The sequence below is a fragment of the Opisthocomus hoazin genome, chromosome 9, assembly GCF_030867145.1.
Source record: "Opisthocomus hoazin isolate bOpiHoa1 chromosome 9, bOpiHoa1.hap1, whole genome shotgun sequence".
Classification (NCBI taxonomy): Eukaryota; Metazoa; Chordata; class Aves; order Opisthocomiformes; family Opisthocomidae; genus Opisthocomus; species Opisthocomus hoazin.
In genome coordinates, this window is record NC_134422.1 from 16,972,063 (window position 1) to 16,997,283 (window position 25,221).

The window sequence follows — 25,221 nt, forward strand, 5'->3', positions numbered from 1 at the left end:
AAACAAGCACCATGTGTTCTGAATTATGCTTCAAATATTTCTGTATTCTCAGTTTGTGAATTTATGCTAATACGAAACAGAATCGGTATTTTTCTGAAGCATGTTTGTCACATAACCAGGATAGCTCTACCATACATACTCCTTCCAGCATGGTAAAGATTTATGCTAACCTATTTTGAACCAACAGATCAAGCTCATTGTTGGTTGTTCCCAAAGCTCTACAAACTCTCAGCAGAAGTAACACCTTCTAACACAATATCGAGTAGCACAACCCTTACAATATTATGCAGATGTTATTTAAAAAGCGCTCTTCTGCCACAAACCACTACCACCTCTCCTCAAATTTTCTAGAAATATACTGCAATCATCATTATGAAAAAAACCCCCAAACTCAGGAATCTTTCCTTCACGCCTCTGCTTCCAACTCACCTTATGACAAGTCAAAATGCTTTTTGACTCAATAATAACTTCTGTAGTGACACTGCACTGTTTAGCAGTTACGATGGTTTTATTGCATGGCTAACAAACAAACAGAATATAAATGACAAGGCAAACAGCTTTTATATCAGCAACTTCTCACCAGCAGCAAGAAAAATGAGGAAAGAGGAGCACAGAATTTGTGTTTATTAATGCTTTCCTTGAGTTTATTTTGGAGAGAGTCCCTCTTTCTCCTTGTCTTCGAACTTCAAAATATTTCCAAACAATCTGTCAGAATTTTAAGACAGGTTAAGCCAGAAGTGTAAATTAGCGGCCAGTTTAAAAATATTATGTAAAGTGCTCCTATCAGGATTTGTTCAGCTTAATGAATGACCTTTATTTAAGCATTTTAAAAAACAGTATTTTGTTGACAAGACACAACAATCAGATAAATAATATTTCAAACATCAGTACAAACTTCATTTACAAAACCTTTTCAGAATTCTTCTGAAAAAGGGTCTTCAGCTGGCAAAAATAAATTCTCTTAATTACCCTGAAAACCAGACAGGTATAACCAGAATCCAGTCACTGGACAATATCTTTCCTGTGATTAGATTTAGTTCCTTTTTTTCCTTTCACATTCACTCATGTAAGCACATATATTGCAAAGTAAGTATGTGGCTATATAGATGCATATAAAAAAAGTCTTTTAAAGGACCTGTCAGAAATTTCAACTCCATGTTTTCAGCTATGGAAACAGGTACACGGATCCGCAGTTTTAACAACACGCACACATGAAGGCCATCATTTCCGGAAGCGTTTAAATAGCGGATGGATGTGTTTATTTGAAGATGCCTTACTCCGTGAAGAGTGGTATTCCATGTAAACCGTATCATCTGCTCCTGACATAGAGCTCATTGTGCCCGTACGACGGGACACCTGCAAGGAAGAGGAGAAAAACCACGTGCTCAGCGTGTGATTAGACAGACCAGCTCCAACCTTCTGATGCCCAGTGGTTACTGGGCAGCACTGTTCATTTAGTGACCTTAATGGCAAAAAAGCCTTGAAAGGTGGTTTTTTTTTTAAGAATTTCTACAAAAACAGTCACTGCCTGCCACTTGCCATAAGCATACAAACATATGGAAGGATTAATACGGAAAGATACCTTAGAGTGGGAATTCCTAATGCATTTCCGCAGAATGCCATTTAGCTAAAAATTAACCCTAAAAAATGAATTACCACATTGTAACTTGATTTTTAATTTATGTATCAATAAATGTTTCAGGCTATTTATTTTTCTTAGATCTGTTGCTGAAAATATCAAACCACGACCTACAATAATAGTACTTCTCTTGAAAATGAACAAAAGTGGCCGTATGCTTCTGCCCTCTGGGCATGAGGAAATCAATGATTCAAGGAGCACAGTGCCACCACAAGTGTATATGCTGTGACATATGTAGATCTTAAAAATGTTTTAAAATATTTTAATTGCTCATGATCTAGAACATTGACTTCAAAATCTGTAACAACAGATTTGTCACCTTCTGCCTCAAATATGATGGAGTGGAGAAGGACATGAATTCCATGTCTAACTTCTTTCTAGTGCGCAACAAGTGAATTACTCAAACACCTAAGTGCTCACACAGCTTAACAGAATAAAGTTTTCTCCAATGTTTCACAAAGACACTCAGGAATCAATGATGGCTTCACATTTAGAATTAAAATGGAACGGTCCAGTTCTGGCATGTTTGTGGTCATCCTTTTTATCAAAGCATTCTTTGTTACCTGAGCTGACTTTGAACCATATTCTCCAGCGACTACTTCCTCTTCAGCATCCAAGTCAGATGCTTGCAGGACTTTCTGGAGAAGCTGCTGCTGTTCTTCTTTGGATGAAAACGAAAGTTCTTCTTCTTCCATGCCTGCAAGCTTTGTTATTACCTGAGAAACCGAGCACAGTACAAGGTGAGGGCTCCTTGTTAGCTATTCAAAGCCAAGACAAGGACTTCCGATTCCATATCCTGTTGAAACTGCCTTCAACTTTTATTAATGGTCTGAACAGGTCAACACTACAGATAGCACAGATACATACAAAATCTTGCTAAGTGGTGTACGTGTATATACACACACACCTCTTGTTACATTCTCACTGAAAATGCAAAATACAAAACTTTGGGGAAAAAAAAAGAAAAGAGAAACACAAAGCTCTGGACAGAGGATGTCAGCCAAACACTGTCCATGCCAGCCTGACTAAGAACCTGACCAAAGCACATGCAGCTCAGATGCATAGTCAACTTTGCAGTAAGTTTAGCTTCATGCTGTGGGCTCTAGATTTGTCCAGTTCAAGAATTAGTACTTTATATTTAACAAAAAATAATCCACTAACTTTCCTGACACTGAGAATTTCAGCAATAAACATTGATGAATACAGGACAAAAAACCCTAACAAATTGACACGTATGATCACTTACTTGTTGAGAGACAGTGCAGAAACCTGCAACAAAGCATCAGCAGCAGAGCAAAAGGACTCTTCCAGCGTTTGTGTGCTTAGACACAAGATAGCTTCGCTGTTACGTTTGTTCTCTGAAATTCTCGGTAACTGATGCGATAACCGCGGATGCAGGGCACATGCCATCTACTGGCAATATAGTGCCATATACTCCATTAGCTGAAAAACCTCCTCTTCTGAGGAACTGAAAAGCTCTCAAACTTCTGTTATAAAGGTTTACAACAGGCAGCTTACTTTCTTAATTAGAGGTATTTTGAAAATTTCACAAGAATTTTTCCTGCAGTTCAATACATTCTAGTAAACATGTTTATACTTGAGAATATCAGTTTTCCCACTATGTTTCCAACTTGAAGAGGTTTTAAGAAAGACATTCTAGTTCAGCCATTTCCCTTGATTACGTAGTGCTGCCCCTCCTCATCTTCCTTTTTCAGCTTACGTGTTGAGTCAGTACAATTAGAAACTAATTACCTCAGTAATCTGGGCTGGATGTGATCACAAAGATTGATTAAATAAATATAAATACAGCTTAAGGTAAAAGAAATCCACATTAGACGCAAAGTACTATTTCTGAAACACGGGGCAGTGAAACACTAGAATGCATAATCAGTGTTGTGGGCTGTTGATAATGGCAATTTCTAATTTGAAAATAGATGTCTTTCTGAGAAATGTCCTAGCTTTAAGAATCCACCCAAGGAAGCAACCTGTCCTACTGCATGGGTAAAGGAACACTGTGGTCCCCCTTCTTGTTTATTTAGCAGGGCATGTGCAATTCTAAACTGCATTAGCCTGTTCCCAGTTGTGGTTGCAGGACAGTGCTAATGTGATTCATAGAACGGAAAGAATTCCCACTGCATCACCATTTTTTTAAGCTGTTCAACAGATGCCAAGTTTAAAGTTATTCCCAGTTCTCTGATATAGTGAGTTCTTCTGCTATTGGTTTAAAATTTAATATATCCTACATTCAGCCTCTAAATAAAAACACAATACAGTAAATAACTTAACTATGGTTAGCTAACAAAAAAAACCTGCTAGCAGTAAACTCCAAGCAGTAAATTGTGATGACAAGGCTCCTATTTAAGAACCTAAGACAAAATATGTGATTTAGCAAAAAAATATTATTCCAATCCTCTTTTGATGAAAGGCAGAGAATGGAGCTATTGACAGATGGCAAGAAGAAAGTAAGTCCTAGAAAAAAAGTGAAAACTCTTACCCTTTTAAAGGAGTAATGAACTTTTAGTAATTTAGGAACAAAAATTCTGATGGAGAGGACATCAGCACTGAAATAATTACCTAAAGATGAGGCAGAGCCTCCATACTTGGCAGAAGGCAAACATCTGCTGGGAATGACAAATACATAGCTAACCCTGGCTTGGACTGAAGAAACACAATAGATGGTCCCTTGGAAGTTTCTTCCATATGACTAAGGCTTAAAGTCTGGGAAACAGAAGAAAATATATATTCTAACATTTTGTTCCTAAACTGCAAATAAAGAACATTGCACTACTGGTCAGCTAAAATTTTGCTCCAGATACTCAGCTGCCACTTGCACAGCTTTTTTCCTACATTACACCGAAGCTCCTAAGCCTAGGTCTTCTTTGCAAAATGGAATCCCTCTATTTTAACCTCTTTCTTAGTTCTAAAATCCAAGGCATTCAAATGTAAGTACAGGGGTTTCTCTAACCTTCTTGGCTATAGCCACATAGATGCATTTGCTGTCATTAGTTGCAGCTTAGTACTGATCTACAATTCTGCCAAAACTCTGTAAAGCAAAGTAAGGTTTTTACCTATAAAGACCGTGCCATGTCTGTTACGGTGTAAGGATCCCCTTAAAGCTCTCTTTAATAGGCCAGTGATTACAGAGCAGTTACTGACTTCAGCACAGCTGCAGTTCAGCGAGGCTTTACCTGTAGGGATGGCCCGTACTGCACGTGTGCCTCATGAGGAAAAGCTCTTCAACAGTAAGGCTCAAGCGCAATCCAGGGGAGGCTGCTTGCCCTTGCACCTCCTGCAACCCTTGCATGATTCTGTCAATGCCACAAGCTTGAGCTTGTTCCCTAAACGCAGGTATGGGAGCCTAATCTGTTATTCTTCTTCTCAGCAATGTTTCTTATTGGGAAGGCTTCTAATCAGAGCAGCAAACTCCAGTTTTGTAAAGGAATAATTTACCTAAAAGCAAGAGCTACCACGACACTCTGATGCCTTTAACAAACAAACAGATGAGCATATGGGGCAGCCCACGGATTAAAAGAAAAATGAGATACACCACGAAATCTGTAAAATAGAGGAGCTCTAGTGGAACAAGATCTTGTATTTGGAAGAAGACAACATATAGAGATACATAAACTGAAGCACAAAGGTGATCAATTTTGAAGTATGTCTGGAGAAACGAGACAGCATTAAGTCCTTCACAAAAGAGAAACTTCTGACTTTCAAGTCGTGGCTCTGTTACATGGTCAGCACTGAAAATGTTCTCTATTTTGAGGAGTATGTTCTAGTTGTACATAGGAAGATTTCCACTCTGCAGTAACAGTCTTCTGCAGTAAATTCTATCATTTCTTAATCAACTAACATTCAACCCAGCAATTTTTGTGATTTCATTCCGTGCAGAGAAAATTACAAGAGGAAGGCCAAACTGTTGGTGGAGGCTAAGGAAGCACAGCCCGAAGACCTCCGTTGGTCAGAACAGTTTCAGCTAACGCAGGGCCACCACACCAACACGTCTACATCCTGACTGATTTTCTGTACCACTGCAGCCTTTGGACAGCTTTGTGGAAATGGTGCATGGGATTAGTGTGTGGACAAAGAACTCTGAAAGGTATTTGCCTAGCAAACCATTCCCAAACACTTCATACACCTAACTTCACGATTCCCAGTCAGATGTATGGATGTACGATGGATGAATCCTGCCTGCTGCACACTGTCTTTAGCCACAACGAAAAAGATTTTCTCCCCATTGTGAAATACTGGTCTGAGACTGGAATTATTTGGAAATTATTTGTGACTTGCGATGTTCTGGAAGTTTTCTGAATTGCTGCTGGCCACTACGACATGAACACCCACCAACAACGCCTGATGCACAGCCAGTATGGTAATGTCTAACAGGACAGCTGAAGAGCATGAATATAAACCAACCATGCCAGTAATGTTCTGCTTCACTCCCCAGCGAGTGCTTGGTCTGAAGTTAGAACACTTACCTTTCTAGAGGCTGTACGAAAGCTACTTGTATGTACCCTCACAGTAATACAGATGATAAAAAAATACCGGAATAGTTCTTGCTTGTGAGCAAAACCTTCATTAATACATTCCACAACTGGAATTCTCAAATATTTGACCTAATATTGACATGAAAGAATACGGAAGTTATATTCCTAGGCCACAAGTATAATAAATAAAAGGGACAAGTTACCTTGAAGCTATAACCTTGATCTACAAGAAACCGTTGTCGTTTTGTTGAATATGCCATTTCCTGAGTGTCTTGGGATACAAGAGAATAAAAAAAGGCATTGTATTCCTCTGCAACCATGCCTAGGAGACAAAGACACTGAGTGATCAGTTCCATTTGGAGCACTGCAACCAAGAACAAAAAAGGACTGAATACTGAAAACTGGTGTTTAAGTTGTCTCTCCAGAAAAGCAATTTGCGAAGTTTAGCTACACCCAGACCTTACATAAACTGACTGACAAAGTACAAAACACGGAAATTCCTACCCTTGTTCTTAATGACTTGAGAATGGGTGAAAAGACAAAAATGGAAAAGGAAATGTAGACTAGCACAATTGCTCTGGTGCTCTGAGAAGAACTTGCTTCTTTATTATAGTGAATTATATTATTATAGCTTCACCTAGGCAAGGTGAAAGATAAAACTATTTTTAAGTCTATTATGTAAAGAAGAAGTAAGAAGTCAAGAGCAAGGATTGTTACACATGACAAAGAAGTTCAATAGAAAAAGACAAATGTAAACCAGTGTTTGCAGTGTTTTTTTCATTAAAAAATGTCAGACAAAGCCATTTGGCTAAGAATTCATAGGGCTATTTGAAGCCCAGGATATACCAGGCTGTATGTAATTTATTTTTTTTATGCTTGCAGTCCCAAAGATCTATTACCCAAAGCTCTCTTTTAAAACCCGAAGTTTCACTCAGACTTCGCTACTTCATTAACACGGATTTTGTATGCATTTTCAAACAAAGGCTCAGCTGTAACAAGCACAAGCTGCACATAAAATAAGTGTATGCAGATCTTAAGTGCAAGTGGGAAGTGTTTTAAGAATCATTTTTCTAAACAAAAAGCTCCTTGGCTCCGCTTTGCAAAAATCACAACTAGCTGGAAACCAAATCTGATTTTTAAAAGAAGGTAATCTGCAGTATCAAAAATGTGCTTTCTAGAGATTTACTTTTTAGAGTAACGCTACGGGTTTTTAGAATGATTTCATGTTGAGGAAATTATCAAGGAATGAAAAAGTGAATGAACCACCACAGAAAAAAAAGTTCATTTTCCTTCAGCTTTTTTCGTCCTTTGTTAGTTTCCCCAGCACACGCTTCATTTTCATTCACTGGTATATAGGCATATATTCTCTTCGACTGAAACACAATCCAAGGACAATATAAAGAAGTATCATGAACATACAGTTTCTCAGCAATTCTATGATACCATGACCCAAGGCCCAGAGCCCAACAACCACCTCATTTACCTTTTTTGGCTCTCAGCACTCGTCCCAGCCTTTGAGCCTCTTGTCTTCGAGACCCACCATGGGATGAAATCTGAATCAGAACATTGGCTTCTGGCAGATCAAAGGATGTGTCACCTACCTATAAGGGAGAATTAGCCTCTAAGCAGGATCTTATTTCCACATATCATAAACAAAGACTTCATACAAAGTACACCTTTGTGAGCTTGCTGCACAAAGATGTCAAATGCACGACATGCATAACTCAGTCATAAATAAATAAAGTTCACTCTGAAGATGGGGACAACGACACACTGAATGGCCTCACTTACCTTGGAAATGAAGATAGTGTTGATCTTTGGATTGTGCTTGAAGTTTTGTAGAATTTGCATTCTTTCTCCTTGTGCAGTAGGACCATATATATAGGGTCTGAAAAGAACAGAACGTATGCAATTTAAATCCCTTCAATATTTCTCCATCATTTCTTACGAGGTACTAAGATACCATGGCAGGGAGCGCAGTACACATTTGAACTGATAGACAAACAAAACAGATTTTGGTACAGCTTGCAGTTTACTTTTAGCCTGTTTGGCTCTTTATGACAGCTACCCAGTTGTTTGTGGCACCCTGTGCAGCAACCTGGTCTATCAGAAACAAATCTGGACAGTTACAAATGTGTTGTAATTATGTGCACCAGTCAAGCTGTAGATCAACAGATTGAATACATTTGCTAAGCCTACATGAAAGACTGAAGGCAGCTGTTAAAATAAGACATTTTTTTCCTCAAATCTACTGAGCTAGCACATTGACAGCTGCAACCTTTGCTTCCTAGTTAAACACTTGAAAATCCAGCCTTCTCTATCGATGATACACCGCGTGTCACAAGCTGGGTGTTGGATGTTGTTCTGGGAAAACTGTTTTTGCTTTTCAAGCCAAACTCTTGCCCCTCCTAATACCTACTGAAAGGAGAACAAGGTCCTGAATGTTCTATGGCCAGGAGCAGCTCCCAGCGGCATTTCACCTAAGGTTTCTAACATTTGATGATCAATCATCTGGAACATCTAATATCTCCATCCAGAAGGCTCACAAACTCTCAGTCACCCAGACTTCATGAGTAACTTGGGCTACTGTGAATTTTTCAAGATTCCCTCTAGAGTCTGGCTGTTTTCCTCCTGCCTAAGCAGAGTTTAAAAAAACCCAAAAAGCTAGAAACAGCAAAGCCCACATAAAAAACAAGCGGCATGCAGGAGTGCATAGCCACTGCTTTTTCATGTGCTGCACTACTTCAGAGAATCACAGAATGGTTTGGGTTGGAAGGACCTTAAAGATCATCTGGTTAGAACCCCCCTGCCATGAGCAGGGACATCTTCACTAGACCAGGTTGCTCAAAGCCCCATCCAGCCTGGCCTTGAACACTTCCAGGGAGGGGGCAGCCACAGCTTCTCTGGGCAACCTGTGCCACTCTCACAGCGAAGAATTTCTTCCTTATATCCAACCTCAGTCTATCCTCTTTCGGTTTAAAGCCATTCCCCCTTGTCCTATCACTACACACCCCTATGAAAAGTCCCTCTCCATCCTTCCTGTAGGCCCCTTCAGGTACTGGAAGGCTGCTATAAGGTCACCCTGGAGCCTTCTCTTCTCCAGGCTGAACAGCCCCAACTCCCTCAGCCTGTCCTCGTAGGAGAGGTGCTCCAGCCCTCTGATCATCTTCGTGGCCCTCCTCTGGCCCTGCTCCAACACATCCATGTCCTTCTTATGTTGGGGGCTCCAGAGCTGGATGCAGTACTCCAGGTGGGGTCTCACGAGAACAGAGTAAAGGGCAGAACCACCTCCCTCGACCTGCTGCCCACGCTTCTCTTGATGCACCCCAGGATATGGTTGGCCTTCTGGGCTGCGAGCACACATCACCAGGCCATGCTGAGCTTCTCATCCACCAGTACCCCCAAGTCCTCCTCAGGGCTGCTCTCAATCCATTCTCTGCCCAGCATGTATTGTGCTTGAGATTGCCCCGACCCATGTGCCAGGACCTTGCACTTGGCCTTGTTGTACTTCATGAGGGTCACATAGGTCCACCTTTCAAGCCTGTCAAGGTCCTTCTGGATGCCACCCCTTCCCTCCAGCGCGTTGTCAGCACCACTCAGCTTGGTGTTATCTGCAAACTCGCCAAGGGTGCACTCAACCCTACTTTTCCAAATGCACGTTAACAATCATCTCCAAATAACAGGAATCAAGTTCTACAATTTCTCTTTTGGTCACACTCCCATACGTTATCTCTAACACAACGAACCAACCTCAAATGTTTCATTAACTTTTAATACTGCACGTACATGGGTGGTAGCTGAACGTAAACGCACAGTGACCAGTACTAAGGTTTTCCATTCTTATCAGCAAAGACCTGTGCCTTGGCTCCTCTTGCTTTCTCTACTACAACTTTATTCTAGTTTTTCTTTTACCAAACAATCCTAGTCACCTGTAACCTAATTCTTCTATTTAGTGTATTTAACCAGATTTTTAGAACACAGCTGAAAAATGAAAGTGGCACATGAGTCAACTCTGAAACAATACCGTTATTATTCAACTAGTAGCATTCAGTAATATTTTTATGCCTTATTTGAAATTTCATTTAATATTTAAACTGTGACAATCTCCCCAACAAAACTTAAATGGAAGATCTAAAATTAAACTAAAGCATTTGTGAGCCTTCTCTTTCTTGAAGGCATCAAGAAGGGGTTCAAACACATTTTTTATTAAGAACAGAATAACCTAGAACTACTGTCCATCCTCCATTTCAGTGCCCCCCTTACCTGACAATGATTCATAAACACATACACGAGTACAGTCCCGCACCTAGAACACCCAGTGCTGGATTAATTTTTGTTTTTTCCTAAAATGACCCCTTTTCCTCACTGTAAAAAGACATTTGAGGGATCTGCAAAGATAGATCCTTCTCCCATTAACTGACATAACTGTCAAAACCATAGAGGCATAGTCCTTCAGAAACTGTGGTTTAAACATATTAGTAACACCAGTAAAAACCAGTCAGCACATGAGCTATACGACACTGGTTGACAGACTCATGATAGAGTAAAAGCTGGCTAAGCAAAATAGAATTCTGTAGCCCCCCAAATTATAGTCAAAATAGTTCCTGTCACGTGCGTGGTCTTTCCCTGCCAGTACAAGGGAGCAGTACCCTCCTATTACTCAGCAGACGACGGCCATCTCTCCCTCCGCCCCACGTGCCTGGGTCAGGCCACGAGAAGAGCCGCAGGAGTGGTCCTCCTGATGGGCCAGCACAGGCCGGGCAGACGGCCTCAGCCGCTACCGCCGCGCCTGCTCGGCCGCTCTCCCCCTCACACACACAACTCCTGCCCCAGCCGAACCAACAGCTCCCTTTGCTTCAGCATACTCATAGCAAATTATGATAGAAAATTCTCTGGTTAAAATAAAGACTCCCTCGCCTTCATCCAGCACTGCAGACCTCCTTTCTTTCTAACACTGACGGCTGTATAACCCGGAGCTCCGCACATGATGTGAGGAATGGAGAATTCACTCAAGAACATGAAAAGGAAGCACCTCATATTTCTTCGGCTGGTTTTCCTGCCACGCTTCTACAGCATCTCACCCCACTTAACAACTGCTGTGTGACTCAGCAAGCACCCCCTCAGCATCACCTTTGCTAAAGGCTTTTTCTGTGCTGCACTGAACACTGCTAGAGACATTCCAGGGGCATCGTTACAGCTAATCTCTGTCCAGACAGATTAAAAAAATGATGAAAGAGACCACGGATGTTGAATCTCATCCAGCACCATTAGCTCTGCTTACTATTTGCTGTCACAGCAAGCCAGCACAACACGGCTGTTAAACTACAGTCAAAACTGATCATGAACTCTGGAAAGTGTAAGGCTGCTTTGTGGTTTTGCTGAGAAGTACTGCTGAAACTCCTAGACATGAAATCTTCTTCAGTCAAAATGCCCCACAGCTTCCACAAAGCAAGGCGTTATTTGGGCTTATCAAAGAAAGTATGAGGCCAGCTTCTGTGCATATTCCTCCCAGTAACTGCTCTATGCCTGATCCTGGCAAACGCTCTCTGAGCATCCCTCCCCAATCCTACAAACACACTAACGTTAACCCCTCATCAAACTCTACTGGTACATCCTTCTGCAACTGCACTCACGTTAGGGTCGTTCAAGGTAGCTGAGAAGCTCACAGGAGCAATATTCTTTCACTTATTAAGCTATCACAGTGGTTCCAGGCAGTGCACTGCTACAGCACAGATCCCCAGAAAGTCTGTCTTAGTTTTTCTAGAGAAGGTTAAGACCTTTTGAGAACCTGAAGAGGAGTGCCCCAGGTCCTAAAGGATTCTGAAAGATCCAGAGAGCGTATATTTGAAAACTCTGATCTCGGAGAGATAGGGAAAGCTACCATCCATTAAAGAAATAGTTCCAGTGATATTTTAAAAAGTCCCTCATTTTTCCACTGACTTTTAATAATAACAAAATGGATGGAAAAATACTAACAGTCTTTCACAGAAATCTTAGATGAAAACTCCTCTGAGGCAAGTGCTAAACAGAGATTCTTTTCAAACAGTCCTACACCAAAATAATGTTGTCTTGCCAATAAAATCCATCCAAAAAAATATCCGCCCAAGCTCTTTTTTATATAAGAGGACTGGAGTTAAATCAAAGTATTACAAGAAATATCTGAAGATTACTGAAAGCTGTGAGATTGTAAGGTAGTTTTCTAGGAAGGAGGAAAACAACAGTGCCACCTTTGGTTGTGAACACTTACTTCCCAAGTCTGATTGCATACTCCTTCAGTGCAAACACATTGTCAGCAAATACGATGATTTTATCATTCCGTCGCTCATGAAACTTAATCAGGAACTGGCAGGCTCTGAATTTATTTGGGTTCATGGTGTACAGCAGTATCCGTTTCTTTGTTTTGATAGCTACGTATTCTCTATAAAATTCAGGTGACATTGGGCACCAAACCTAGAATTAGAAAACATACACACACACACACAAAGTAATCCTCCGTTATTTATTTATTTTATTCCAGTAGGAACTGAAAAGCTATTCGGGAGATGATAATGCGTTACAGTATGTGCATTATACAGGAGATGATATGCATTGCTGTATAGTGCAGGCCAAAGTCTTTAACACAGTGATTTCCGTACCAAAATGAAAGCTACTGGCTGGTGCAGTCTCCAGCACTGCCAAATTCTGTTTAACCTCATTAATATTCTGGCCTTCCAAAACACTTTGGCAGTGAGATTCACAAGAGGAATAGGCAGCAGGACTGGGAGATATTTCCTTTATGTTTCATACTTCATAATTTTACTGAATGCTACTACTTTTTATACAGCGATAATTAAGGGAATGAACTGTCTGCGTAGTCTCCCTGTCACAGCAGTGGAAGCTTTTTCCATAAAAATTAATTTTCATCCATATTCTGAAAGCTAAGAGACACATCAGGTCTTCACTACAGAACAAATTTACCAGTCGTTTTTTCATACACCCACAAAGGAGTGATCTTTATTTTAATAGCTGCTAAGTCCACAACTTTCAAAACACCAGGCTTGATTAGAACTTTTCAATAGGTTTCCCTAAGCAATAATTATTCTATTATGCAAATACACATGCACAAGTCCAGGCTTACTGAGATATTTTTCTACTGTAGCACGAAAATAGAAGAAATTATGAAATTTAAAAGTTTATGCCAATGCAATGATACTATCTATAGCATATAATGACACTCTCTATAGTGCATATAATTTAGAAGACGCTAATTCTGCTGTACATAGGTTATTCCCCCATACCCATTGTACAGTACAAATTAACAGAATACTGCAAAGAAAAGCTTCTTTCATAACCATCTTTCAGCTAAGGAAGTTATGTGACAATTTACAGGAGTTTATTTAAACAACCTGAATTGTTCTGCACTGTTAAGAACTACCACTTTGTTTCAAAACATTTTTTCCGGCGAGTTAAAGGCTAGATGAGGCTTTTTTTATCCCTTGACTACATTAACAATAAATTTATTCACTGAATAGGCTTTGTTGTTAATATATGCTGTCTGTGTGAAAGATTTAAAATTCTTCAATCAGAAGAGGATATTTCAAAGTGAGAATGAGATATGAATACTCATCTATTCATAATATTAATAATTCATCTATTGCTCAATGCCTCGAACTACACAGCAAACTGAATATGTTTTGATTTGTATTTGCACTTTCTGCTGGATTGGAAATGGGTAAGATATACTTCCCACCCCAATGAACTTTTCATTTTGACATTTTGCAAGATGTGCACTCTTAGGCCAAAAACTTAGTACGGCAGCTGGGAAAGGGATTATTTGTAAATTACAAAACTCTGAAAAGACAATCAAAGAACAGGCTTGTTCTCCTTTTTTTTTTAAACTTCTTTTAACTATATTTAACTGTGCTGCTTGTTCTCTTTTAGAGCAGTGAAAAAGCAGCACCTGCAATGACCACGACCTGCCTTATCAGACAGCAGCACTGCCCTCTCTTGCCACCTGGAAAGAACAGCACTTAAAGAGCAAACCAAACATCTTTCTTGGCTGTGGGGAATAAGGCAAGTTGATTAAAGATGCTGTTTCTCAACAACACGTCACGAAAATCCATACAAATATGCAATGCAGTTGTGCCTGTATCAGACTTGTTATTTATCAGCCATCAACCTTGCTTTTTTCAATTCTTCGGTAGTCCCATCAAATGTTATTTCAAAACACTGGCCTAAAGAATGTAAACTTGGAGAATTTTCATATCATTCAGAACACAGGTAGCCCACACCTTACTTTTCATTGTCAAAAGGGCAGTTCAGGGACTGAGAAGAATTATGCTCCCGAGGCAAAATTAATCTAAATGCCCAAACAGTCAAATCTGAATTTGCAGACTGGTTAGTCTTCCTTCAGCCTAGTTATTTTCTACATGCTCTTCACTTGCATTCTATTACTCAGAAATAGTTGTGGGTTTTTCTCCTTCTACAACCTCCAGTTTGCACAACGTTCAAAAGGAGAACAGCTGACCTGCATCTGCATCCTTTATTCCAGCACCAGAGCTAGGAAGAATTGCATGAAACTAGCAAGACAGATCTAAAGAAAACCCCCAACAACAACCAACAACACAAAAAAACACAGAAAACCCCACAAACAATGAAAAACAAACAAACAAACAAAAAAGAAACCAAAAAAACCCCAGGAAGAACCCAAGAGACAGTGAAGTTATGAAAATCTACCACAGCACGTTGTAGCTGCTAGAACTTCACTTCCATTCAATGGGAGTCCGGACAAGTTCATGAAAACCAAACCCACTGATGGTTACACAGAAACCACGCACAGCTCATAAACGATTGAGGGCTTGGAGAAGTATCAGAAGTGACAGGTATGTTTGCCCTGGTTTTACACTCTTCCCTAAGCATCTTCCTTAACAATTATAAGAGAGAATATATTAAGCTAGACTTTTCGTCTGACCCAGAAAGGTATCTTTAACAGTCTAATGTGCCTGCGTGAAAGGTTTCCCTTTCTCTGATACCAGATTTTTCTCTCACCCATATGCTGGAAAGAACAGGGATCACATCATTAGGGTCACATCATTATATTGGAAAGAAACATTAAGCTCCAGTCCTATGGTTTCAATTTTCACCCTCCTGCATTCAGGCTTAAAATGAGCAGGTGTTTTCTTATGTTTTTTAAACTTTGTACTACCTTTCTTTAAGAGTTACAAGAATTTTCCTCAAACAACCAGACGGTCTACCAGTTGCAGTCTCTAAAAAGCAGCTTCCAGCACACCATCTGATGTGCTCATCATGACACACTGTTACGCTACCACAGAGAACTGAGCTTCAGACACAAAGCCCAGGCAGAGAACACGAATGTCACCGCATCAAACTAGGTCTACGATACCGCAACCACTGCTCACGTTTCCCAGCGCTGACCTGGAGGCAGCCGATCCAGCACCACAATCCCCACAAAGGGAAAGAGTGCTGAACTCACTCTGAAGAATGTGGGGCTACGGGATTTTGTTCATACTGACCAGTGACAGCCTTGCCTAAGCTATGAAGAAAATGAAAAGTCATCAGGGCACCTGTTTTTCCCAGTTAAATACTTAAAATTTTATATATCTTCCTTAAAAGAAACAAAAAAATATTTATAAGCATACTAAACAAACACTAGTAGTACCAAAAAGCAGAGCATCACCTCAGCACACTGGACTTTAGCAATGTAGCCACTGTTCTGCAGCTCCATCCAGTTGGCTTCATAGAGCTTTGGTCCGATCAGGAAGTTCAGGTCAACAATTTTATCATCTTCTCTGACCAGGGTAGCAGTCAGCCCCAGTTTACAATGAGCTTGTACAATAGTGAGCACACGTCTGAACATTTTTGCTAAGAAATGCAAGACAAATTTTCTGTTTACTTTCCTGAATGGATTTAGAAGACAAATACTGCAACTCAAAAAACCACTTTCATCAACTCCTGAACACAAACCAAGCGCAGCGTTGGGAAATTTAACCCCATTTCACACACACTTCTAACTAATCTGTATTACAGCAAAACTTTACACTGATTGCAGCTTTAGCTAACATCTTCAGTGTACTCTGAAAATCCCAGTAAACCTTCTGGCATCTTTATTATTTCCCATTACCCAAGAGAAAATTAAACATTCAGAGGTTACATGGCTTGTTTCAGGTCATACAGTATTTCATAGAAAGGGCTATGACACAAGGACCCTTGGCTGACTGCCACATTCAGGACTTCTAGCATATGGCAGAATTACTCCTCTTTACTATTGCTAGAGATCACAGAGGAGATTCTATACCTTCATTTTTATGAAACCAAGAAAGAACAAAAGTGAAAGAACAGTGGCAGCAACATGTCACTTTGATAAAATGGCAGTTAATCCTCAAGGTCTAGTTCTGAAATCCATTATTTCTGTAGACACCAAATTATATTCAAATCAAATCATGAGAACAAGATAGAGCAGCTAACAGAATCTTGGGTGGTATTTTTAGCCAGAATTATTCCACAGACACTTTACTATTGCTTTCCAACAGCACAGATCTCAACTACATAGTAATTTCAAATACAACAGCTATTTCTGGGCAGTAATCACTATGGTTACTCATATTTTATTGAGTGGAAATAGATATTAAAAGCTAGCCTACAGTGCCACTACATCTCAAAAGAAAATAAGGCAGATGAATTACTCTCCTGTTCAAATTTGTGTACAGCAAAATTACACAAATGTCATTCAGGAATCTTAAGAGCACTTTATCAACCTACACAGAAGGAGAAGGCACTTGTATTTTATGCTGCCATTATAAAAAAAACCAGTGTCTAATTTGAAGGGTTTCAGAAAACAGGTTAACTAAACTCTGTAGTATCAGGGGGAAAAAAAAAGAAAGTAGAACAAGACAGTCTACCTGTCTCAGAACCCTAAGCCATGGGTTTACTCACTAGATTAATCATGAGAAAGACAGCAAAAACCACCACTTCTAAAAGAGCAGAGTAACATGGCTGCCTGTATAACACGAAAGGTTTGCACGCTGCTTCCTTACCAGGGATAGTGTGTACTTCATCAAGTATCATAAGGCCCCACTCCTGACTTTTAAGCCACTCCATTACTCTCTCTGCTTCCCAGGATCTTTTCGTCGTGTGTCCCAACATGGAGTACGTGCTGATAGCAACAGAACAGCCAATGGGCTTGTCTTTGGCGTCAGAAGTGAACCGACATATCTGACTGTCGTCTATGGTGGACCACATCTTGAACTGGGCTTTCCACTGCTCCACAGACACTGCAGAATTGCCAAGCACCAGACAGCGCTTGCGGACAGTGCACGCAGCTGTCACGCCAACCAGAGACTTGCCAGCACCTGCACAGAGAGAGGAGAGATACTCATTAGTCATCTCTCAGATACCACTGGAGTAGGAGGAAAAAGGAAAAAAAAGAGCAAAGGCAAACAGGAAAACTGCGAGAGGACATGAAATCATGTAAGGGCAAGTTCTTTGTTGTTTCTTTGGTGTAACAGCCTTGAAGAAATGAAGTATTCACTTCTGAAAGACCAGCTGGATTGTCTACCGGACACGTAACTGTATTTTCTCATGAAAATCATCACAAACAATGGCTTTGCCAATTAGAAGTAATCATTTTAAAGCTTTCGTAATTTCAAAAGGATGTTTAATTCCAGGTAGCTACAGAAAGCTTCCCCTAGAGGTGATCTATCCCATTGCCCCCGCCAGCTATGCCCGTTCCCCCCCCCAGCAAGTCCTTAAATCTTTCCATTCCTCCTTCACACTTATTCCAGCATCCCTCACACGCTCTCTCAGGCCCTTGCCGTACTTCCCATGAGCCTCCTCCACCCCCAATACCAAGAGAACTGGCACAAGTCTCCTTTTCTCTCCCCTTTCCACTGCTCCCCGTAGGTTGTCCCAATCGGCACATGCCTTGTTTCTTTCTCAAGCTCCCCTGCCCAGATCTTGTGCACACAACCTCGCTTCTTCCTTGCAGCCCCCTTACGCCATATTTGTATTCCCAGTTCCCCCCACTCTCCCTATTCCCAACCAAGGAACAAATGATTCCAACGCCAACAGCTTTACATTTCACTGGAATATCAGCAGAGCTGCCTCGGAGGGAACAGCGAAAGCACGAACGGTAATCCGAAGCGACCATGACCACAAATCAGCTCCTTCAGTCGCTGCAGGGACACTGACCGCACTGTGAAGCAGATGCCTGACAGCTCCATCAGCCAGGCTCTCCCTCACCACAGCCTTGCCACCCATGCGCTAAAACCCAACAGGACTCTGGATACCGGTACCCAGAACAGCCCCTACTACTGTCTGAAATCTACGCAGCTGTCATATTTGGAAGATACTTCACTGCAGGCAAATAAAGAACAAAACCCCTAAAAATCAACCCAGCCACTTACCACATGGCAAGACAATAACACCGGATCTGGCTCGCCCATTCCCAAACATCTTCCTTAGGCTTTTCTCTTGATAGGGCCTGAGGACAGCTGTAGGTTTCAGATCTATATTAATATCGGGATTCACGGAATCATTTCTGAAATCATATTCTGCCAGCAAGGGGTACTCCAAATGGATGCAACGCTTCTGAAGTTCTTCAATCATCTCCTGAAGAGGAAACAAAGCTTCAGATGGTAAAATCTCCACATCTGGATTAATTCTTTTTTTCCCCCAAACAACCAGTTTATATAGTACCATGTGAAGTTACATTTATCTTTTATACTCATGAAGTCTGCAAGAGTTAAAGTTTATTCAAAAACTTTATTCGTGACCACCCCCCCCCAACATTTTAAGAAACAGTCGATATTAGCGAGGGCTATTTAGACAGATGGAAGAACATGACGCATTAATCTCAGATGCACTGTTTATCCGGCAGTGACTAAACTACACCCTGAAGTCCTGCAACAAAGAGCTCAGTAACAGACACAAAAGGTTCTGTGTGTTACTCAGAAGGACCTACCAAAGCTGCACATCTGTTACCTGGAAAATCTCCGTACCCTAGTAACGCAGTTATTACACCACAAACACGGGCTGATTCAATCACCAAGAGGTTACTGGTTTTGGGGATTTTTTTTAAATAAACAAAATAGCTACTAATTTTTTTTAAAAATGTCTGTTTTCCCCAGTAAGACATCATTAGAATCACTGAGTCCAAAAACAACTTGAGAAATTCTACAACAGCTCTCTGCAAGTCAAGCCAGGACTGTGCTCCAACCTCCAGCTACCCTTCTCAAGGTATGAAATCAGAACCATCAAGAGTTCCCCCACCCCCAACCACCGAAAAGAAAAAAAAAGCTCTGAAACCAACAGCAGATCTGCCCTCTGCTGAATTGTTGCTTGTCTCGCACCAAGCAATGCTGCACTGCACACGACAGGAACCTCCCTCAGTCTCTGGAGCCTTTGTCTGGCCTGTGAGCACTACGCCTTGCAGGCAAGGAAGGAACAGCACCCAGTCTGCCGCTCGCTCTACTGAACAGAAGATCCCAAGATTTTTGGGAGGCAAGAGGAAAGAAATGTTAACGGCTTCCAGTGATCTCACCTATCAAACAAAGAGCCACAGCACTTTACATTACGTTCTAATGTTTATTTGCAAGTTCTGGGCACGTTCCCCAGAGCTACAAATGCAGAGACTAAAATACTCATACCTGCTTGACTTCAAAAGACACTGTCTGCGTTTCCTCCTCCTCTTCCTCATCTTTGTCCATCTGTTCATAAAACTCAAATAAGTCAGCTGGGACATCTGGCTTATTCTGAGCATCTGTTGCCTGGGATGTGGATGGACCAAAGCCACCTTCACTGGATTTGGAAATCTGAAATAGATGGACAAGAAATTTCACCAAGGGTTTCATTAGAGACACACTCTGCCCCCCCTCCGCCCCCCCCCCCCCCCCCCCCCCCCGGCAATTTGGGCTCATTAAGGAGACACAGACCAAAAAGCAAAAGCAGAAACAAAAGCAACTGCTGATACAACAAACCAACAATAACCGCTCCAAACTACTCAACAGTGTATCTACTGTTAATTCAATAATTTAAAAACATGCACAAACATACCGCTGATTTACTTGTGAATGTCTCTGTAATGAGCTCTGTTTCTTCACCCTCAGCATTTCTCAGGCGACAGTCTCTAATTACATGGTCTTGCAGAAGCTGCTGAATAACATCAGGGTAGGTACTTTCCACAAAATACCTAAAATTAAAGGACAAAAAAACATTTTTACGAACTAATCAAATGAATAACTTATAGGAAGAGCGGCATAGGTGCTTAAATATAGAGCTATCCCAGATGCACTCTCAAGTACCCAGTCTTGGAGGTGGTAACTTAAAAACAAAGAAATTACAGCAATCACAATTTTTTAAAGATGTCTCATACCAAAATCATCATGTACTTTACAGTTATTCGTCTTGCTCAAATGTTCTCTAACATAACATGAATGGGAAAACTCCAGAACTGCCTAAAGAAAGATCTCACATACATCTCTTATTTGTGACATAAGTAATTTTTTTTGAGACTGAACTGAGGTGAGTCTGTGAAAACACTGGATGTGGTGTTTCAAAGTCCTGCCCACAGGACCAAAAAAAGCCCAAAAGACAAAAATCCAAACTCTCCAAAACACAAACCATCTAAAAATTTAAATTAGTGCATCCTGAAATTTTTTCACTCCCTGGAGATTCATGAATAATGATGCTGGCTGGAGATCACAGTTAAAATATGAGCTAAGAGACTTCAGTCTTAAGTGGCATAGGAAAAATATTTTTCTCAGAAACACCTAGGAAGAGGACAAAAGCTGCTAATACTGCTCAGCATTAGTTCTACCCAAAGCAGCATGTTCAAAAGACCAGCAGCGCAAGCACAGCATTCGATTATAGTCCCAAGCCTTACCTACTGCTGTTGGACAACAGAGAACTTTGCAAAAGAAATAAAAGGAGAAAGAGAAACCACAGGCAAGGTACAGAAGCAGGCTTCAGGTTTCTGCTGTCTCCTTCCTTTTCCCCTCCCTACCAAAGATTCGCAGGTTTAGATACAATCAGTCAGCTCTAAACTAGCTGACCTCTCGAAGTCCCTTCCAATGTTACCGTCCAGGTTTAAATCAAATCAGATCCAACCCAGCAACAAGCAAACACCTCTTGTCAATGGATTTGCTTAATCCTTCCTGAATAACGGATTACAAGTCAGAATACACAAAACTGAAGGACAGCTGTAGAAAAACTTGTCTAACCAAGTTTGTGTAAATCAGGAAGGAATGAAACAGTTACCTGAAAACCTCAAGGATATTATTGCAAGTCCAGGCAACAAAGACACCAGCAACCTACTTGTAATGGTAACCAGCAGTAGCTCAGGACAGCCAAACCGAATTCACTGACTAACAAACACTTTCACCAACTGAAAAAGTGATCTTGCATTGACAGATGCTATGCTCAGGTGGGAGCTGTACGACTCAGCAGCTACTGAGACCACTCCTTTATGCACAGCTGCGCACATGGAGGAGCTCCTCTGCCGCTTACCTGTTATGCTTCAGCACCAGCTTCACCTTCCCATAGCTGACAGTACACAGCTACAAACGAACAAGAGCAGTCATTAGGAATATGCAAAAGAGCAGTTCTACATTTGGGACCAAATGCTGCAATGCAGTGTAGGTCTTTGTGGGGAAGCACGGTATCACAAAACATTTACTCGCAATGGGGTATTTTCAGAAAACAAAGGAGATCAGTCACAGATATTAACTTTTTACACCCAATTCCAGTCTGCTTCCAAGACCACAGGAACATGCTTCCAGGATAAGGCAGGCTCTGTTCTACAGTGCCCGGCCATTCCAGACTGCTTCCCACGTTCACACTCTTCCTCCACAGCAGATCTGAGGAAGCCTTCCCCACGTACAATTCCCACTGGTTGAAAGTGTGCACACAGATGCTTGAGCGTGCTTTTTTTTTTTTAAAAGGTATATACCCCACACAGGATATATTGTGAAAATAGTATGTGTGCAGCAATACACTAAAGAAAAAGACAAAAAAATAAGATAAAGCCTCTGTTCTCTTCAAACGGTGACAGAATAAAATAAGACGGCAAAAACAATAACCGATTAAAAAAATCAACCAAGCAGAGGCAGAAGGAAAGGATTTCACTAGTAGCAGCAGATATATTTCTAACGCAAACAAAATAGTCTTACCTTGATAAACTGAATTATTCCATCCGGGACACCAGTCTTGCTCAGTTTTTGTAAATACTCTGTGATGTCGCTCGTCTGTAAGCCGACGCTAACAGCAGCATACAGCGAGTAAGCAGTCAGTTTGTACTCGTGAATGTGGGTCGGTCTGCACACAGGCTCAGCAATGGCAACCAAAAAATCCTGTGCGTATTTGTAAACTGGAGAGAAGGCTTCCAGAAAAATATGGCCATCAGGAGCCTATAGAAATAAAAAGAAATGCTGAAAGCACAACTGCATTAGTTGAAGCGAAGCAGGAATTTCCGATAAAGCAGCCATGGTGATATACAGACAGTCCACTGTTTAGGCAGCAATGCATCAGAGGGTTTCAAAAAAAGTGGCTGCCCTAACAACGAAGTTACAAGAGAAAGGAGACATGGTAACATACAACTTGTGTTCTTCTGAAAGGGTCCAGATACTGATTTGTCTGTGTCCCTTATATGGCACTAAGAATAAACCACGTCCAGACTGATTAATCTTTTCCAGACTGACACGCTGGGGTATTTTTTCTTTTTTAACGCTGAGTTGGCTGAGCAGAGGGAAGCTTCCAGCCCCGTTCCTCTGAAACAACACAAAACTCCTCCCTCACTCCACGCAGACTGAACCGGGGAGGAAAGATGGCAGTTGGGTGTCACAGCGCTCAGCCACGGGCGCCCCGCAGATGCTGGCAGGGCAACCACCCCTCCTCTGTGCGCTGGTTCCACGGGCGGAGCCTCGGGCAGGTTTACCGACCTCCTGTTCAAGGCGATGTCCAGGTGCAGACCAGTGATGAGTGGTGTGCCTCAGGGGTCAGTACTGGGGCCGGTGCTGTTCAATATCTTTGTAGGCGACATGGACAGTGGGACCGAGTGCACCCTCAGCAAGTTTGCCAACGACACCAACCTGTGTGGTGTGGTTGACATGCTGGAGGGAAGGGATGCCATTCAGAGGGACCTTGACAGGCTGGAGAGGTGGGGCTGCCGTGAACCGCATGAAGTTCAGCAAGGCCAAGTACAAGGTCCTGCATGCGGGTCGGGGCAACCCCAAACACAAGCACAGGCTGGGTGGAGAGTGGCTCGAGAGCAGCCCTGAGAAGGACTTGGGGGTACTGGTGGATGAGAAGCTCAACATGAGCTGGCAATGTGCGCTGGCAGCCCAGAAGGCCAACCGTGTCGTGGGCTGCATCAAGAGAAGCGTGGCCAGCAGGGTGAGGGAGGGGATTCTGCCCCTTTACTCTGCTCTCGTGAGACCCCACCTGGAGTCCTGCGTCCAGCTCTGGAGCCCCCAACATAGGAAGGACATGGATGTGTTGGAGCGGGTCCAGAGGAGGGCCACGAAGTTGCTGGAGCACCTCTCATATGAGGACAGGCTGAGGGAGTTGGGGCTGTTCAGCCTGGAAAAGAGAAGGCTCCGGGGTGACCTTATAGCAGCCTTCCAGTACCTGAAGGGGCCTACAGGAAGGATGGAGAGGGACTTTTCACAAGGGTGTGTAGTGATAGGACAAGGGGGAATGGCTGTAAACTAAAAGAGGGCAGGTTTAGATTAGGTATTAGGAAGAAATTCTTCCCCATGAGGGTGGTGAAACACTGGAACAGGTTGCCCAGAGAAGCTGTGGCTGCCCCCTCCCTGCAAGTGTTCAAGGTCAGGTTGGATGGAGCTCTGAGCAGCCTGGTCTGGTGGAAGATGTCCCTGCTCATGGCAGGGGGGCTGGAGCCAGGTGATCTTTCAGGTCCCTTCCACCCCAAACCATTCTATGATTCTAAAACACACGGTACCAGCAGCAGAAGGCGAGACCGGCCCGTCTGACAGCTCTGTCCTCCCGACGTACAAACCCCGGCAGCAGACCCCACCCCCTGCCACAGCCAGACACGCCGGGCTCCGGGGCTACTCACCCCGGCCTTCCCGGGGCTCCCCCAGCGGAACGGGAGCCAGCCGGGCGGCCAAGGCCAGGCCCAGGAGCCGGCTCCCTCGCCCGCGCACCCGGTCTCCCCGCCGGTCCCGGCTCCTTCGCGGGGGGGCACCCCCCCCCCCCCAACCAGCACGACGCCGCCCGCTGCCCCCCCCCCCCGAGCCCCGGAGCGGCCGCTCGTACCACCCAGAGCGGCCGCGAGGCGTGGTCGGCCTTCAGGGGCATCTGCAGCCGGTAGTCCTTCGCCCCGTACTCGTCCACCTTGGTGCCGCTGTCCTCCACCTGCTTCCCCGCCGCCGAGGGCACCGCCTCCTGCGGCTCCTTGCCGGGAGCTTCGTCCTCATCCTCCTCGTCCTCGTCGTAATGGCGCTTCTTGGACTTCTTCTTGTCTGGGAGCAAGGCCGCAGCTGTGAGGAGGCGGCGCGGCCCCGCGGCCCCCCGGCCCGGGCCCCCCCGCCCCGCTTGGCTCCGGCCCTGCCGCGCCGCTCCCCTCCCCGTCCCGCCGGCCCCGGGCGCTCACCCCGCTCCTTCCTGCCCATGGCCGCTGCCCGCCACCGCCCGCCCGCCGCGTCACTTCCGCCGCGCGGGAGGGGAGGAGGCGCGGGGCGGGGCCGTCGGTCTCCTGTTCGCGGGGCCGCCCCCGGTGCGGGGAGAGGCGCGGGCGGGCAGCGGCCCTGGGCCCTGCCGCGCTCTGAAAGGCGGGGGGTTTAAATAATTAGAAATACAGGCTTCCGCAAAGCACATTTTAAATAATAATTAAAAAAAGCCAGTTGGAAATTCACATACGAGACTGACACTCCCCATCCTTCTAGGGCACAGAATTCTTAGAAGAGAAATGACACTGTTGTCCCTACAGAGTGTTTTAATAGATTTCTAAGTACAATTCGTGTCTGATTTTGGAAATACAAATACATTTTGAATGGTTAAAAACAAAAATTAAAAAAATATTTTGAACATCAGCCAGCTGAAAATATATTTATCTAGTAAATCATCTCTCAAAGCTTTTAT

The 25,221-nt window shown here is 42.9% G+C and overlaps 1 protein-coding gene across 1 annotated transcript; it reads right to left on the reverse strand.

Annotated features, from left to right (window-relative positions):
* Positions 1-489: 489 nt before the first annotated feature.
* Positions 490-24,793, reverse strand: ERCC3 (ERCC excision repair 3, TFIIH core complex helicase subunit). Its single transcript, XM_075431219.1, has 15 exons — positions 24,734-24,793; positions 24,397-24,602; positions 22,290-22,526; positions 21,628-21,677; positions 20,176-20,311; positions 19,770-19,934; positions 18,528-18,732; positions 17,160-17,474; positions 15,803-15,987; positions 12,374-12,576; positions 7,918-8,014; positions 7,610-7,727; positions 6,330-6,448; positions 2,203-2,355; positions 490-1,356 (listed from the first exon to the last, which is right to left on the reverse strand). Exons 1-15 carry the CDS (start codon positions 24,750-24,752, stop codon positions 1,222-1,224), a joined length of 2,343 nt encoding a protein of 780 aa, XP_075287334.1. The 5' UTR covers positions 24,753-24,793; the 3' UTR covers positions 490-1,221.
* Positions 24,794-25,221: the final 428 nt, after the last annotated feature.